The sequence below is a fragment of the Paroedura picta genome, chromosome 12 (assembly GCF_049243985.1).
Source record: "Paroedura picta isolate Pp20150507F chromosome 12, Ppicta_v3.0, whole genome shotgun sequence".
Classification (NCBI taxonomy): domain Eukaryota; kingdom Metazoa; phylum Chordata; class Lepidosauria; order Squamata; family Gekkonidae; genus Paroedura; species Paroedura picta.
The window spans coordinates 30,568,134-30,586,788 of record NC_135380.1 but is presented as its reverse complement, the minus strand read 5'-3'; the positions used below and the strand labels follow the sequence as shown (position 1 = coordinate 30,586,788).

General features: G+C 43.2%; 1 protein-coding gene across 23 annotated transcripts in view; it reads left to right on the top strand.

The window, feature by feature from the left end:
- Positions 1 to 18,655, top strand: part of EXD3 (exonuclease 3'-5' domain containing 3) — a 179,421-nt gene that overhangs the window by 37,781 nt on the left and 122,985 nt on the right. For 20 of the 23 annotated variants that reach the window (XR_013225940.1, XR_013225939.1, XR_013225942.1 and 17 more), the window contains 8 exons: positions 1,545 to 1,609; positions 2,316 to 2,483; positions 2,866 to 3,033; positions 9,595 to 9,648; positions 9,899 to 10,038; positions 12,001 to 12,101; positions 16,259 to 16,332; positions 16,419 to 16,457. Coding sequence is in view for 20 of the 23 variants with exons in the window: in XM_077306278.1 (XP_077162393.1) it covers positions 1,545 to 1,609; positions 2,316 to 2,483; positions 2,866 to 3,033; positions 9,595 to 9,648; positions 9,899 to 10,038; positions 12,001 to 12,101; positions 16,259 to 16,332; positions 16,419 to 16,457 (809 nt within the window). In the remaining 3 variants the exon portion in view is untranslated. The remainder of the gene's footprint in view (positions 1 to 1,544; positions 1,610 to 2,315; positions 2,484 to 2,865; positions 3,034 to 9,594; positions 9,649 to 9,898; positions 10,039 to 12,000; positions 12,102 to 16,258; positions 16,333 to 16,418; positions 16,458 to 18,655) is intronic. The other 3 variants (XM_077306292.1, XM_077306290.1, XM_077306291.1) reach the window with 1 other exon arrangement.

The following is an 18,655-nucleotide window of genomic DNA, read 5'->3' as shown; positions in this document are numbered from 1 at the left end:
ATATTGCAGCTGACCATAAACTTGCCTTGACCATGGTCAAACTTGACTCCACATACAGTGCAGCATTAGAGACAATTGTGGGGAGCTGCAGAAGATTTCTCAAAAATTTGGTTTGCATTCTCTCCTGGCAAATTGTATTGGCAGTGATTGTAAGTGGTGCTCCGTATATCATTTGCACCAGGGATTGAGTCTTGTATATTTTAAGAGCTGCTGGGACATTCCTACCACCTTTGTTCCAGTAGAATTTTAGTATAGCACCTGCACTTTTTGCACAGTCAGAGCAATATGGGCTACCTGAGAGTTCATAGATCCTGAAGCATGAAATATGATACCTAGTATTTATATAATTTAATTTGTTCAAGGTAGAATGCGGCGAGGTAGAGCGCTGCCCTCCTGGGGAGCCCAAAGCATACATCACTTCTCTCCATTCTCCATTGCCTTAATAATTAGGAGGTGGATTGGGATTGGTTGCTGCCATGTTAGGAATTTTTTATGTCTTTTAGAGGTGTTTTAATTGGGGTTTTAACTGTTGTTACCCGCCATGAGCCTACTCAGGGAATGGCGGGAAATAAATCATAATAATAATAACAATAAGTCACATTTAGGTATCACAAATGTTTCTTAGATTTCTTTGAAAAGACCACTATTTTTGCCTTGGAATGATTTACTTCAAGACAGTTTTCATTACAATAATCTATAGCAGTGGTCCCCAACCCCCGGGCCACAGCCCGGTGCCGGGCCGCGAAGGCCTTGGAACTGGGCCGTGGCTTCCTCTTCCCGCCCCCCCGCAGCGAGAAGCTCACCAGGCCGCGAGCAAATCAGCTGCCGAAGTGGCCAATTAGCTTGCAGCCCAGCAAGCTTCTTCCTTCAGGAGGGGGGGAAGAGAAGCTTGCCAGGCCGCAAGCTAATCAGCTGCTTCGGCGGCCGATTTGCTGGCGGCCTGGAGGGGCGGGGAGAGGGAGCCGCAGCCGCCGGCATACTGGCGGCGCAAAAGCGCATGCGCGGACTGCTGCGCATGCGCGTTTGCGTCTGGTGGGGGCGCAAACACGCACGTGCGGCAGTTTTGCACATGCGCAGCGCTGCCACGCGTGCGTGTTTGCGCCCCCACCAGACGCAAAAGCACACGCGTGGCAAATCTGCGTGTGCGCGTTTGCGCTGGGGCTGCCGTGCATGCGCAGGGCCCCGGGCCACCCTCTCCCCCCACTCAGTAACAGCGGTCCGCGGCAGCCGGAAGGTTGCGGACCGCTGATCTATAGGGTCTTGCAATGCCTGTTTTAGTCCAATAGGGATCCAGATAGGCATTCCTGATCCAAGCCAGGAATGGGTTGATCAGGGTTGGAGTGGGATACCAGATAGTTGACATTTCACTTTGAAAAAGAGAAGGGACCCATGAGGGCTCAGTGCCATTTTAATAGATAACACCAGTATGTTTGGGCAGAAGCTCAGAATCTATTGATGGAGAATGGGGGTGTTTATAAAGTGCAATATAATATATGTACATACAGCTATAGCTTTGAATAAAAATTGCTACCTCTTCTTTCCAGGTAGGGATCTACTCTCATTGGTAGAAAATCTTCAGCCGCTCTTAGCAAAGAAAGAAATGGATAAGGTGAGGCCAATAAAAAAATTCCTACCATGGTAGTTCTGAATGAATTATGCAAACTTTTATGGAGTTTTTTTATGGTTGTATAATTTAGGCCTCTCATGCTGGTAGGGAAAGAACCTATGTTGAACATTGATGGTTTGTTTATATCATTTTTGAGACCATAGTTATAACCATAATTAGGACTAGGAACTTTATTCTGTTTTAAAGAAAGGAATAGCTTGATGCTGCATGTTCCAGTTGCATCCTAGTAACCAGATTCTTTGGGCAAGTGCAACCATTGGGCTACAAACACAGGGAAATAGCCCTAAATCTGAATGGAGATAGGTATAATTTGTGGCAAAAGCATTAACATTCTGCACCAGGAAGCAGGGGGATTCTGCAACCTAGATGAATTATGGACAGTAAGTGTTTTTGCATGCTTTCTTTTCTTGGCCTAATTATGCAATTTTTAGCATGTGGACTTTTGCTATATCTGTGCACCACTGATTGTTTTACTCAGTAGCATTTCTGTCTTCAGAGATTTCAACAGATCTTGCCACATATATGTAAAAATTTCTGGTACCTGTAAGGGTTAGACATTTGCTTTAAAACAACAAGAGCAGAGAGTTTCAGAAGCTAGTCTGCATTCAGTAGCATATCCTGTGTTCTCACAGAATCATGGCCCTGGTTATAAAGTCTGGCTGACAAGTGCATATCTTTGTTTCCACAGCTCAGGGAGGAAATCCGGTTGACCTTTGCAACCCTCAAGGATCCATTGGAGTGGCTTTTGGATGTGCTGGAAGCCAGCAGCGATTGGAAAGGGAAAGGGCATTCTCTGGCATACCACATTGCCCATGAACTACAGTTCTGGCTAAATGAACATCCTAATGGTCAGCTGGTGAGTTGATGTGCCCTGTGCCTGGATGGAACCTGATAGATTTTTGTGCCCTGTAGACATGGCCCATTTTTATCACATCAGCTTGTTTTTTTCCCCAAAGAAATGTAAAGTTTATTATTATGCATGTGCTTGTATGCACACATCCCTGCTGTGAGACATCTGTCTGCATGCCAACCATTAGTCTAAAGCAGGGGTAGACAAACTGCGGCAAGTGCTGGCAGGGGCTCATAGGAATTGTAGTCCATGGACATCTGGAGACCCGCAATTTGGCTACCTCTGGTCTAAAGAATCTGACACACAGCACACTGCCAACAGCTACCACTCTGAAGCTGAAGAAATTGCCACACGTAGACTTCTTGAATTTCTCTCTCTGATTTCTCAGTCTGGCTTGAGGTTAAGGAAACTCCAGAGCCGTTTGTTTCCCATGCTTGCTCAGTGCCACGTCAGCCTGATGGACCTACTGATCAGCATCTATCAGCTAGAATCTGCAGATCGCTGTCACCTTCTAGGCCACGTCAGCCACCTTTGCCACAAGGACAAGTTCAAAGAGGTGAGTTATCCACATTGCTCTGCCTCTGCCCTCTCCCCAGTTCCTAATCCTCCTGCCCTTATCGATAATATCTCTCTGGAGGGGAACAGCTAGGCTTCACTGAAAGGAGGGCTGATTTCTTTTAACTGTGATCATAGTTTGTTGTTGACTTTTAATACCTGCATTTTAATGGTGCTGTTTATTTGAGGTTTTATTGTCCAACCCTCTTGTCTGGAAGGGAAAGTTACAAACAAATGAGTGGATAAAATTCAGGTAAACTGGCATGTTGCTGCTTCCCTATGTTGGCATCTTTATATTTGGAGAAAGAAACTTGTAATATATTTTTATGGCCACTATGTGGTGGTGTTGCTTGTTCCCAAGTCCCAGAGTAGCAGTTTCAAGTTTGAAGAAATGGCAGTTTTTAACTTCTGAGGTGGGAGATTCAAAGGACGAGCTGTTTTCTAGGCTCTGGGCCAATTTCTTGGGGCCTGTGCATTCAGCAGTAAACGCATCCAGCTGTATCGCTCGGCTCTGTCTCGCCAGCCGCAGGAGAAGGGCTTTCTTTCCTTTTTAAAAAGAAGTGTTGTTTGTCACAAAGGAGAGTATCTGATTACAAGAGTGTAACTGTGCGTCTACTCATAATTTGGAGTAAGAGAGGTTTGGAGCATGTTCATTTGGTAAGTTCAGTGCTAAAATCTCAGCTCTGCGGCAGAGTCTGTGGAAGGAAAGGAACTTTGAACAGATGCACAATTAGATTGTTTTAAAATCTTACATTTCCTCCCCAAAATTCGTGGTGAAGTATCTAGGTCACTCATTTTATCATCACAACAGCCTAGTGAGGTAGGTTAAGTTGGGAGATGGGGACTGGTGCAAGGTAACCCAGTGAACTTCATAGCTGAGTGAGAACTTGAAGTTTGGATCTCTGAGGTCCTAGTCCAGCATTCTAACCACTATACGATACAGTATCAGTTCACATAATAATAGGTAAAGGTAAGAACCGGGTCATGTCTGACCCTTGGGGTGACGCCCTCTAGCGTTTTCATGGCAGACTCAATACAGGGTGGTTTGCCATTCCCTTCACCTGTCATTACTGTTTACCCCCCAGCAAGCTGGGTACTCATTTTACCGACCTCAGAAGGATGGAAGGCTGAGTCAACCTTGAGCCGGCTGCTGGGATTGAACTCCCAGCCTCATGGGCAAAGCTTTAGACTTCATGCCTGCTGCCTTGCCACTCTGCGCCACAAGAGGCTCTTCACATAATAATACAAAGTGCCTAATCCTGAGTCAGAGGACAGGTCCACCTGCCCCTGCTATCTGCTTTAAATGTCAGTGGCTCTTCACATTTTCACATTAAGTTTTTCTTTAGATCTGAGCAACTGAGTCCTTGCATGAGTGGCATGTTCACTATGCCAGGGACCCTTCATTATGTGACTGGGCAAATGTCATGTGAGAATTCTTTTTCCTTGGACACATGGCAAGCTCAGTTTGATGCTAGTTCACTGCACACTAGAAGCCATTGTACCCACATGAGCCAACATTTCTGTCCGAATCATTAGCTTTTACAGAAATGAGCTGTTATAGAAGCAGGACCTTACCCACAGATTCTTCCATAGGTACCTTTATAGAGGTCCCGCACTTCAGTAAGTAGTTTCATTCGAAATAACGTGTCAGACCACTAGTTGCTGTGGGCATATTTATATTTCTCAACACCTACAATCTTTTAGTTGCTGCCCAAAGATAAAAGTAGAGAGGCACTCTTTGTACAGGTGTACAAGCTAAAAGTTAGTCTTCCCTCTGTGTTTTCAGTGTTGACTATTGGTTTCTGAGGGAACCAAGATGGCTGCCGGCAGGCCCTTTTTTGAAACAATGCCGGAATTGAGCAGACTTTGAGACTAATATAGCGGCAATGAATAGGCCAGGCCTGTGCTTCAGAAAGAATGAGGGGCTAGGCAGAAGGCAGGCTAGTGTTTCATCCGCATCTTATGTTACACTTCAGCCTTTCAAAGGGTGTCTGGCCCCGCTTGAATGGGCCTCTCTTGCGCTCCCCAGTGAGAGGATGGGGCAGACAAAGGGGACTCTTGTCACTGGCCGGCCCCTTTAGGGTAGAAAAGCCATTGTCATATGAACAGGAGCAGTCTGGCGTGCTTCAGTGCCCCCATGATACCGCTAAGTCCCCCTCAGCAAAGGACATTGAAGGCCCTGTCAGCTTTGATTAGCAGGGTCTCATGACTTAATGTGCCGCGATATTTCATGTCGAAGGGGTGGCGGCCGTCTTCAGGCAAAATGAATGCCCTCTATTGTCTATTGAGTTATTTTATTTACATTTTTAAACAGCTTATAAAGGTAAAAAGATAACTGTGCTTTTTAAAAGAAAAAAAGAAAGCCCCGTTCCTTTTGCTTCTGGATTTTTGGGGAGGAAGGGAGTGCATTTGCAGGTCACATACAGTAGTTTTGAAGGCCAGCAGTAGAGTTGTGCTCTCTCTCTCTCTCTCTCTCTCTCTCTCTCTCTCTCTCTCTCTCTCTCTCTCTCTCTCTCTCTCTCTTTTGTTTAATAGCAGTATATTAAATTCTAAACAGGTGGTTGTGGAGACAGGCCAAGGAAGAGGTACAATCGGTCCCTTTTTTTTTTTGCTGACTTATTCTGGGTGTGGAGAACAATGTTGTTTGGTACCTTATAGCCTTGGAAAATTATATGAATTGGTTTTCTTTAATGATGACAGGGGAAATATATGTTTAATGCTGCTGTTGTTCAAAGATTAAATGCAGCTTTGCCTCAGTCATTTGACTTTTCTAATTATGGATTGTTATTTAAATAATTCATCTGTATCCTTCCAAGGACCTCATTGTGGCTAACGCCGTGTGTTTAGAATCTGAACCCAAACGGTAGTTCTAGTCCCACAGACTGTCGTCCTAGTCCCATACTACACTACATAGGATTTCTCTATGTCTATGGGTTCTGCTTTTTCTTAATCTGATTAAATAAGATATAAGATTGAAATGAAATAATTTCCACATGGAAGTTTTCTCCACCAGCTCAGTGCTGATATGCAGTTAATGGTGGGAATCATGGGCCATGTCAACTACCTGCAACAACTATCGGCTGGCTGGCTGGTTTGGGGGGTGGGGTTGCCAGTAGAAAGAAAGGCCCAATCCATATTGCCAGTGTTGCAAATGAAGTGACATCATCACACCAAATATTTCCAGGCAATACATTTGTATTTGGGAAAAACTCTATGGTGGAAGCTAGTTTTACTGAACTAGTTTTACTCAAATACAAGATTGTCACCTGAAAGTCTCTGACAGTATCATGACGTCACTTCCTACTGGGCCTTTCTCTTTTTACTTGTAAGTCCCTCCATCCCCAGCTGGTTGCCAGGAGGGATCTCACAACCCATTGTATTAACATATGAGATGCATGACAGGAATGTGTTTATTGCTCTAAAATGGTTCCCCAAACTTCAGTGCATTTGCTAGTACAACCTTGTAAGAGAGACTTTGTGTGAAATTTATTTTTCAAACACATGCACACATGTCAATATTCTCTGCTCAGAGAAGCTATATAAAATAAGTAAATTTATTTATTTAGATATTTATACTGCCCTTCCATACGGCTCTGGACAGTTTACCTATAACATCATGGGGTAATTACCGTATTTGCCGGCGTATAAGACAACTGGGCATATAAAATGACCCCCCCCCCAACATTTCCACTCAAAATATAGAGTTTGTTACATTACATTACAGTACTATGGGCCACTATGGGCAGCTATGTCTATCCCAACTGAAGTGCACCCGGCGTATAGGACAACCCCCCCACTGGAGGCATGTTTTTCAGGGGGGGAAAGTAATCTTATACGCCAGCAAATACTGTACATAGAATGTTAAATTAAATTGCAACCTATTTCCATAATCCATTCTGCTGTTAATTGTGGGCACAATGTACGGGAGAAGAGCCTCTTGTGGTGCAGAGTGGTAAGGCAGCAGACATGCAGTCTGAAGCTCTGCCTGTGAGGCTGGGAGTTCAATCCCAGAAGTCGGCTCAAGGTTGACTCAGCCTTCCATCCTTCTGAGGTTGGTAAAATGAGTATCCAGCTTGCTGGGGGTAAACGGTAATGACTGGGGAAGGCACTGGCAAACCACCCCTTATTGAGTCTGCCATGAAAACGCTAGAGGGCGTCACCCCAAGGGTCAGACATGACTCAGTGCTTGCACAGGGGATACCTTACCTTTACCTATGTACTGGAGTCTTGTCTCTGACCACTGGAGGTCTCTTTTTGCATGGTGTATCTTCATTGCCACTTGGGCTAGAAATCTGAGATTTAAAAAAAAATGCTGAGATTTGCTAAGAGCTCTACTTACTGCCAGCCTGCCAACAAAGTTCTCTTTTTAATAATTAAGCAAAGACTGTACCAATGCTCCATATCATTTTTGGCTGTTATATATGAGGTCAGAAACACAGAACATGTGCAGCCTTATAAAATCTGTTGCTATGTGGAGGGTGTATAAAGAATAGATTGATTCTTGGAGGATGGATTTTTAGCAGCTATAAGGCAACTAATGGAAATCTTTACAACCAGAGGTAGTAAAACTATGAATATTGGTGCTAAGACGCAACCTCAGGTACAGGCCTTGGCCTAGGGTTGCCAGGTCATTCCTGATAACTGGCAGGCGACATCACAAGAAAGAGAAAGGCCCAATTGCTGGCATCACATAGGAAGTGACATCATTACAGTAGAGGTTTCCGGGTGACACTCTGGTATTTGGGCAGAAATCACTTTCTACCATAGAGTTTTTGTCCAAATACCCAAAGTTGCTGTTGCCGTGACTTCACTGTGTGTGTAGTGCCAGTAATGTGGCCTGGACCTTTCTCTTTCTATTGGTTATTCCTCCCCACCCAGCTAACTGGGGGGCCGGGACTCCCAACTCTACTACACAGTCTGGCAACTTTCTCTCAACTTCTGTGTCCTGATTGTTGACCCTCCAGGGTAACTGATTAGCAACTGTATGAAACAGGAAGCTGGACTGTCCATCACTTGACATTCCGTTTGAGACTGTAGCTGTATAGCACTTGCTTTATATTCAGAAAATCCCAGCTTCAATTCCTGACATTTCCACTATCAGAATCTTTTGGTGTCAGGTGCTCAGAAAAGACCTTCTTCTGCCTGAGACCAGGTACAGCTGCTGCAAGTCAGAGTAGTCAAAAGTGACCTAGATGGACTCAGTTGAACAGTGTCCTACGCTTCTTCATGGTTGTAAGAGGTCTGAGTGTATGATGTTTGTTCATCTCTTTGTCCAAATGGAAGGACTTGAAGCACAATCCCTATATGTGGTATATTTCCATATCACCTAGAGAAGAATGAAATTAAGTATAACAAAACAGGGGGCATGCAAGGTCTTGTAAAGGGGCCAGCCCATTTCCCCACTACTCCCTCTTTCCCTTCCTTAAAAATTCCTATCATTTTTCTATTTCCTTGTCTCATCTCCACCAACTAATCAGCCTACTTTTATTCCCCCCCTCCAGTCTCCAGCTCTCCCTCCTTCCCACCTCCTGGCAGCTCCCTGGGAAAGCTCTTCAGAGCGCTAATGGCCGCGTCCAGGCCCAGTTGCACACTGGGGAAACTGCAAGGTCAGGGGGGGGGCTTCATTTCCCCTTGTCCCTCCCTTGCCACACAGTTTCCTCTTTTCCATCTGGCAGCCCCTTTTCTTCTTCCCTCCCACCCACCCATCTACCTACCTTTCATCTGCCCTATTTTTCTACTCTAGTTATTAATTCATTCATTCATTCATTCATTCATTCATTCATTCATTCATTCATTCATTCATTCATTCATTCATTCATTCATTTATATACCGCCCTCCCTGGAGGCTCAGGGCGGTTTACATAAAAATATATAAACAATACATTTAATGTATATCCTGCCTTCCTCTACAGTGGGGATCCAAAGCAGCTTACATCATTCTCCTCTCCTCCATTTAATCCTCACAACAACCCTGTGAAGTAGGTTAGAGTGAGGACTTGAGCCTGGATCTCGCAGATCCCACTCCATCACTCTTAACCATTACTCTCCTCTAGCTCTCTCTGTATTAAAATATCTTACAAAGTGGTGCAGGAACAAGGCTGATTTACCTCTCCTTGGTAACGAGGGGCCAAAGAGCCTTGTGATTTAATATTACTGCAGCAGGCAATGAAGTGAGTGTGTGTGGGCAGGTAATGAGTGAGGAATCACGAAAGCAACTCCAAACAGTTTTGTTTGTTTTTACAACTATGCTTGCCTGGAGGGAGGGGGACATCTTGAAGCACTAATAAGTCCTCCTGAAATGTGCATAATGTGGAGGTAGCATTGTGTTACAGCATTAGGATGTAGCAACCAATGGGAAGTAGCCACAAGATTGGAGACATCTGTTGACTCTCACTGACTGGAATCAACTTTGGGCGTGTGGGGAGATTCCTGTGACAGCCAGGAACATGCCAAGATGTCTAAAGGGTACAAATTGAATGTTTGTGTATATGTGAGAGAGAATTTTTGCTACTATCCTCCCTGGTGCATCCATAATCTTTTCCTGTCTATTTGTGTTTTCTAGGCTGCCATTTTAAGTATAAAATTGAAACTGCAGCCAGACCTGGAGGTTGAGAAGGTAAATTTTATTGTCCATACAAAAATTCTAATAAGTGCAAAAATGGGAGAAAATCCAGGCTTTTGTCTGCCTATCTGTCTTCAGCCTTTTCCCTAACAAGCTAGTTCCCTACATACAGAAACCTTACCCCTCCTGGGGAGCATGCAACATCACCTCCTAATGCTGCTACTGTAGCCAGACAGGCCAGCATGCAAAGAAACCATTGCTGCAGCAACAGTGCAAAGTTCTCAGCCTCTTGACCTCTTCTTAGATGTGTGTTCCATTGCTGCTTCAAGATAAAATGAGCCTTGTTGAATCATATGTGGAAGAACACCCTGATTTGCAGCAGCGGCTCCTGCACTTGTTAGACTCGTGGTGTGAACCAGGCTTCAGGATGGAAACTGTCACAAAGTAGGTGCCTGGCTTTCTTTCCTTAGTCTGGTTTTTTTTTTTATTCCTGCAATAGCTAAGTCTTCTGTTGATTCAGGGGCTGAAAATTCTCTACTGAGGTATCTCAGATTCTGCGTGTTCAGTAAATTTCCAAAACTTCTCTTATTGCTATTTGTTTGTGCTACTTTGCATAAAGTATTCCCTTTTTACAGCTTATCAGGAGGGGAAAAGACTTCTGTGGGGGCACCAAATCCCTTTCCCCCACCTGCTAGCAATCTTATTCAGCTGACCCTCTGTTTTCTGATATTGTAGCCAGCACTACCCACATCTTTCAGTTTTTGTAGCTATGAGGGCTAGAAACTTGTTTGTTTGATGAAAGCTAAGATTATCCAGAAGTTGCATTCTGCATCTGGGGCCAACTTCAAACTTGCATTGCAGTGTATACCCAGCCTTGCATATAAAAGTAGCTAATCTATTCAGAGGAATTGTATCTCTTGGCTACCAAATGTCAGTTACTGTCAGAAGTGATGGATATTTCCACCAGTATGCCGATGACACCTAGTTATGCCTGCTGATGGATGGCTACCCATTGATACCTCCAGATTCTTTGGTCAGGTGTCTGGAAGCTGTGGTGGGGTGGGGTGGCTCAAGTGGGGTCAGCTGAAAGTTGAATCCAGCCAGGACACAGGGCCATTGGCTGTATCAAGATGCACCAAGGGAGTAAGTGCTTTTCCTGGCCCTTGACAGATCCAGCTGACAACATCAGAGACTATCAGGAGCCTGGGTGTGAGTCTTTTGATGGAGGCCCAGGTCACAAATGTTGCATGCTGGCATTCTATCATCTTCACTAGGTGCGGCAACTGGCACCTTATTTGTTGTCATCTGATCTAGCTACAATGGTCACTTCTAGGCTAAATTTCTGTAAACTTATTCGATGTAGCCTGGAGATGGCTACAGAAAATCCAGTTGGTCCAAAATGCAGTAGCTCAGGTCCTAACTGGGACCTCATGGAGAGCATGTATCCAACCAGTGCTCTCTCAGCTGCATTTGCTCCAGATTTGAGACCAGATCAGATTCAAGGTTTTGGTTATGACCTTAGGGGCCCTAAACAGATTGGGACCCTCACGTCTACAGGACTGCCATCATATTTCTCCAGGAGTATTATGGCCTAGTGGTTAGAATCTGCTTAGGGGCCCCAGCCCACAAGAAATAAATCTTGCCTCAGCCAAGGCCAGGGCCTTTTCGGCTCTGGCCCCAGCCAAGTAGAATGCTCTGTTGAATGACATCAGAGCCCTGCAGGACCTCAAGCTTTTCTGCAGGGTTTGCAAGATAGCTGTTCCATCAAGCCTGTGGCTTAGGCAGGCAGGGGCCATCAGACTTAATAGAACATCACTGAAATGATATATATGCTTCCTCTTCTGATCCTGGAACAGAGATGAAGTATGCAGTGATTGGTTGTTGTTCTGGTTATTGTTGTTGTTATTAGTAGTAGTCTGTCTCTGTCTATTGCCTCCCATAGTTTAGTATTTATAATTTTAATGTTCTTAACAATTTTATAAATGACAATGTTTTTAATGATTTTTACCTGTAAGCTGCCCTGAGCCTTTGGGGCAGGGTGGTATAAAAATGAAATAAATAAATAATAATAACAATCCTTTCCTTATGAGGAACCCCCTTGAAGCATCTGGCTGGCCACTCTCAACGTATATCCTCCTTTTCTGTTTTATAAAAAGTGCTTAGAGCAGCTAACAACTGGAAAAAAACAAGATAAAATGAAATAAAAATTACTCCAAAATAAAGATAAGGAAATAAAATAATAAAATGAATATAACCAAATAGTCATTAAACTCACACCCAATGACCTCTTCATATCTAGCCTAAATTCCTGAAAGCATTAAACGCAGCCCAAATTAGAAAAATGCATTGATAAACACTGAAAAAGAAAAGAAATTGTCAAAATGTCTTTAATGAGTTCTCTCTCAGGCAGTATCGAGGTTTGGCCAATATAAGACCAGAGAAAGTCCATCGTAAGATGCTGAGCAAATTGATCTTCAGATTCCTGGACAAGTATAATCTCGATCCAGGTAAGCCAATAGGATTGCATGTCACAACACATATGTACTATTTGTTTAGCTATTTATGCCCTGCATTTTTCCCCAATGGGAAATCAAATTGGCTTACGACATTCTCTTTCCGTCTTCTATTTTATTCTCACTAGGGCAGTGGTTCTCAACCTTACTAATGCCGCGACCCTTTAATACAGTTCCTCCTGTTTTGGTGACCCCCAACCATAAAATTATGCAAGTGTTCTTTCACAGAAATTAAACTGAAACTGATCAATGGCGTGAAGATCCATTGTTCAGGATTGTATATAAACTGTTTTTTTTCCTGGGGTTTCTCAGTTCAGTTCTGCCTCTTGTCCCACAATGCCGATCTCTCTCTTTTTCACTGCTCCAGACATACGAATGCTCTATCTTGATCTACCCCGCAAAGCTGTTGTGTGGATGCCTCCCTCCCTCCGGCCAAACTGCTTACCCTGCCGCAACCCATGTGAAAGGGTCATTTGACCCCCAAAGGGGTCCTGACCCCCAGTCTGAGAATCACTACCCTAGGGGATAGGTTATACTGAAAGAAAGGCACTAGCCCTAAGGTTATCCAGTGAGCTTCCATCACAAAAGCCCATATTATTAGACAGGTTGTCAAATTTTGTGCTCACAAGGGAAAGACAATGAAAAGCTTCATTAACGGTGCTTTGGAGGAATTTTATTATGCAATTTTAAAATGCATCTGGCATGATGGATTTTAACTATTTTAAACCCTCTCATCTGTTCTTTAAAAAAGTAATGCTTGCTGTATTTATTGACATATGTTTTATCTGGCCGCAGTGCTACATCAAATAAAATTTGAATTTGAAGCTTTCATCACAGGATTTAAATCTTGATCTCCCAGGGCCTCCTCTGAGACTGTTGTGAGCATAAAATGAAGGAGAGAAGAATGACATAAAGTTTTGGGGCCCTAGGGTGAGAAAGGAAGGGCACAAATGAAACAAATAAATAAGATACCCCACTTTTCTCACCAATGGGGATCAAAAGGAGCCTATATTGTTCTCCTCTCTTCCATTTTATTCTCACAACAACTTGAAAGATTATTTAGGATGAATGCGTGTGACCGGTTCAATATCACCTAGCAAGCTTCCATGGCAGAGTGAAGATTCAAACTTGGGTCTCTAAGATTATGCAGTTAAAAACTGTTTCTGTGCTGTTCGCATACATTCTGCATTTTCTCCAGGAAGTTAAAGGTGGTGTACCTTAGATTCTCAGGTAGTCTCCCATCCAGATCTTGGTGAGTCCCAGGTCTAGTTAGCATTAGCAAGGTTGTAGCACTAGGTTTATCCAGATCATGTCAACAGTCTGCTTGTGCGGAGTTTCATGATTTGAAAATTCCCCAGTATAAAAGTTTCCCTACATATGGAAAGCTCATCATTATCATTAGCCTTTATTGGCATTCCAGAATATTACAAAGTATATATGGCTGAAGGTCAGAGCAAGAGAAAATATAAATAGACAACAGCAAAACAGATAAAACAGAAATACATTAATATGGAAAGTTAGCTTCCCAGGAATAAGGCTTTTAGTTGAGCTGTTTCCCTGGCATGCTAATTTCTGTGTGCAGGGATTGTTTATGTATGCATGTGCATACTGGAGCATTGAATCATGCACTCATCCATCCCATCCTCTTTTTCATTGGCAACACTTTTTGTTATGTGGCTTTTGTATTAAAGCACTGAAATTCTTCAGAGTACAGAATTCTGCATCCAGTATCACATATTTGCACTGTGGTCTGTGAAATCATGGCTTATGCATAGCCCTGATTAACAGTTGCCTTAAATTTAAGTGACTGGCTTTTCTGTTTGCTTAATTCCAAAATCCTAGGGTAGATAACAAGACATAAGGCTTTTCCTCATGCTCAACTTACTCCTGGTTTCCTTGGAAGTCAACCCACAAGTAGTGGAATTAGTTTGAACATGGTTCCAATAAAAGAATGGTGTAAAAATGGTCTCAAAAGACTTGGGGGTGGGGAGCAAAAACTAAAGGCACAAAATGCATGTGGAAATCAGGATAAACCAAAGCAGTTTGGCACCAGAAGTGATGGGGGAAAGCCATGAACCTACAAGGATATTAAATTGTTGGCACTAATTGGCTCCACTCAGTCATGTCAACACTAGAGGGTAGGAGTGAGCTGCCCTAGAACTTCTGCAGTCAGAGCATTCTGTCTTGTAGGTTTGTGTGGGAAGCTGGGTTTTCACCTATTGTTTGTGGTTTAGAATGATGTCTGACAAGGCAAACATGCCACAAGATGGATGGAATCATTCCCCCATGAGATTTTCTTTTACTGTTTCTCAAGGTTATTTGACACAAAATGCCCCTGGGGGATCTTTGAGGGATTAAGCTCATGATCCATCAGGTTGTTCCCTGTGCCAGCCCCAATGAAATGGTTAGGGGCTGAGCCATTGGCAGCCTTTGATCGTTTCAGTGAGGCTGGCCTGAGTGAACATCTCAGTGAATCACACTCTTAGGAATTCATCAGTGTCATTTTGCATGCCTTTGGTAGTCAGATTCATGCACCAGAGAATATGTGTGACTCTCCTGCATCTCTTTTCTACTTTAGTAGAAACAGTGGGGACTTCCTCATATCCAGCACCAGCTCCCTTTGATGTTTCCACAGATCTTCTCTTAATTGCTGCTGTATCCTTGAGCACATTACTACCTTCATGGGGACAAGGAGTTGCCAGATTGGGGCTCAGTATGGTGTAGTGATAGAGCTGGAACTTAATCCCCATTTAGGCATGAAGCCCACTGCAGTGACCATACTTAACAGGGTTGTAGTGAGGATAAAATGGAGAATGGTGGAAACACCATGAGCTCTTGGGGGAGAACGGGAGAATCAAGTTATTTAATGTTGTATAAATACGGGAGGTTAATACCTATTAGAAATTATTTTAGAGGGCTTTGGTTTGTGTTTCCATTCAACTTGATTATTTCCTTTGGAAATATTGAGAGAGCTTTGGAAACAGGTATTAATTAAACCACTGGAAGCTTCTGCAGTTAAAGAATTTGTAATTTGTCAAGGCCATTTAATACTTTCAATGGAACCTTGTAAGCTTTTCTTGGATTCTACTATTTTGGTGGCAGTGAGAAGGTACTAGCTGGAATAGCCTGTCTCCCACTCAGCATGTTTAAAAGGCAGACTATATATCCCTGATTTATTTTTCTGCATACATAAAGATTAACTGACATGACAAAGCATCAAGATCTGCTTTCCCTCCTTTACCTGCAGGCTGAAGTGGTAAACTTCAGGATTCGCTTTCTTGTTAATGATTTCACTGATGATTATCAACTATGTAACAGTCATGTGGCTGAATGTCTGACATATTGAGTCTATTTTCATAAAGATTACAAATCATAGGGGTGTGTTTTTTTTAACCCTGTAAATGTGTCTTGTGGTACAGTGGGCAAAGTGTGTGGACTGGAATCAGATAGACATGGGCTCAAAAGAGGAGTGCCTGTAGACAGAGCTCATGTTTTGTGTGCTGAAAGTTCAAATCCCTGACATAGTTGAAGGATCTAAAAAAGCAAAGCTTGGGAAGTACCCAAATCTTGGAGAGTTGACATTGAATGAGAGAGACCAAAGCAGCAGTTTGGTGGTGGTGGAAAGAGCTGTCAAGTTGCAGCTGACTTATGACAACCCTGTAGGGTTTTCTAGAGATGTTCAGAGGTGGCTTGTCATTGCCTGCCTCTGGGAAGCAACCCTGGATTTTCTTGGTGGTCTCTCTTCCAAATACTACCCAGGGCTTAGCTTCTGAGATCTGATGAGATCAGGCTAGCCTGGGCCATCCAGGCTATAAACTGGGCAGCAGTTTATAAGGAGGGCTAACAGCTGGTGTTGGGAAAGACTTCTTCCTGGGTCACTGGCAGTTAATTCACCAATGTGGAGCTAAACTGATGGGCACCTGTAAAGCAGCTTCATAAGTCCACTCCTTCTGAACATGATCTACCTCATAGGGTTATTGTGAAGATAAATTTGGCTGACAGGCACCTTGGAATGAAGCAGGTCAGGATACCAATGAGAGAGAATAAGATAAATAATCAGGGAAAAAATTCCTGGTAACCTCCTTCCTTGCTTGCTTGTTTGCCTGTCTCCTTCTGATTCATATTTTTATCCCTTCTCCTGCACATCCCAGCCCTTTGTCCCAACGCCACCAACCAGCGTCACCTGGGAACTCTGAAATACCTGTTCTACAAGAGGTTTGTTGAGGTATGTGGGGGCATGTGGGTCGTACAAAGACTGTTGTGGTTTTGATGCTGAGAAGACATCAGTGTTGTTTGCGATTTCTCTTCCAGAAAACCATGACTCAGGAAAACTGGAATGACCACGTTCAGGTGAGGGCATGAATTATTTATTTGTTTGTTTGTTTGTTTATATTTCTATACCGCCCATTTCTTTGCAGCTCAGGGTGGTTATCTCTGGCTTTGCTTCCATGGTGCATTCTTGTTTCATTCAGCGCTAACAAAGACGTTAAAAGGCTGCACCAAGCCAAAGTGAACTTTCCAACCAGCATGTAGTATATAAACTGAGCATATTTGCTCAATGCCCTCCGTTTTGCACAATTTACCTGTAGTGTTTTGTTTGTTCATTTGTGGGGGGGGGGTTGTCTACTGGTTCATAACCATAAGGCTCTCAATACATTGAACAGGGATTAAAATGAAACCAGTAAAATGTCAAAATCAATTTAAAAAAACCCTTAAACTCTTCAACAGGCAAATTCAGACAATAACAATAGCAACAGTATACATTCAGAAACCCCTTCATTTGAACAGCAAACAGGAAATTTTGCAGCTGGGCTCTGGGCCAGTGGCAGTGGAATAAAGGAAGTGTCACTACAGAGAAGGCCCTGCCCTAGTTGGCCTTTTATTGCTTTGTAACATGTACACTGGGGTTTTGCTCATCATGTGGGCTAGAAGGTATGTAAAACACTGATATCTCCGTTCCCAATTCTGACCGCTGGGAATCATATTCACCTCTCCAGTTTCAGCTGGGATTGCACATACAAGTATTGACTGGCCTAGAAATCATGAGGAAACCTCCAGTTCGAGTCCTGCCTGCTGAAACTCACTAGGTGACCAAGGCAAGCTGCCATCCCTCTGTCCCCATTACACTGGAGATAATGATAGTGATTTAAATTATGTGGTGCTGTTGGAAGAACTGCGATAACTTAATATTTCGAAATTCTTTTGAACATTCTAAAGCAGTATATATGAGCCAGTGGAGTGACTAGATCAGACTTTCTCAGCCAGGGTTTCATGAAACCCTAGGGATTTTTGATGGAAGGGTTCCCTGAATGGGTGGGAGTTAATTAATTTTGTATATTTCTTAAATTTGTTAAACATTTATTGGGTGATATGACCATATATGGTCATGTCAACCTGTTCCTCTCCCACCCCCCCAATGACCAGTGATGGGCCTGGAGGAACAGTCCCAGGTGAGCATTTACATAGCTAAGCATCCCAACCATTTTCTGCATGATCACAACACTTCTGGGTTTTCTCAAAGCCCGAAGAATGTTTCAGAGGTTTCTCAATGGTACAAGAATTGAGAAAGACTGGACTAGATGATGGACCAGGTGAAGATCCCATGCAGCCATGCGACTCACTAGATGGCCTTGAGGAAGAAACCCAAGCTCTATGGAACATGGGTTAAAAATAGTGTAATTTATTTATTATTAATAAAAATAGTGGCACTAATAGTACTACTAGTAGTAATAGTAGTAGAAAACTGCTGTTCAAAAATAAACACCAAGTTTCTGAATGGTGAATTCTGGACCGAATTCTACAGTCTGTTTTTGTTCTGCATTTGTGGAGAATAGGAGCATCTGAATATTAGAACCAGCCTGGTGTAAGGGCTCAGTATTGGACTAAGACCAGGGAAACACAGATTCAAATCTCCTGCTGGGCCAGTTGCCGTCTCTGAGGCTAATCTCTCTTACAAAGTGTTTGTTGTGAGGATAAAATGGAGGAGGTTAGAATGATATTATCAGCTGTTTTGCACCTTAAAAAGAAGAAAAGTTAGGATGTAATCATCTAAATAAATATCCTAGCTATACATTTCTGTTTTTCTGTGCATAAGATTCTGTACATTTTTGTTCCATTGCTTCTGACTCAGTTGCATTTGTAGGTAAGATCATTTCCCTGTTTGGTTGCTGAGAAAGGAGAGCTTTGCACCAAGAAGGTGATTATTCAAAAGTGCCCACAGAGACTAAAGGGATTCCTCTTGAGAAAGGAAATCGGGTAAAGTGGAAAGAAACAAGAAACTCATCCTCACTCAAAAGAATGCGTCTCTCTGTGGAATGTTGTAATTATGGATTTAGGGAATCCAGGCCAGTTTGGCAGGGTGTGAATTTCTGAGTTCATTCAGTCTGCCCTCTCAAGCATTCTGTCTCCACAACAAGAGGGCACCAGGAAATTTAATGCACCAAGAGAGATTAAAGAGAGAGAAAAAATGTTTCTGCCAATCCTTCCATTTGCTAAAGATCCTGCAAACATACTTATTATAGCTTTGGCTCCCTGCCAGGTGGACTCCT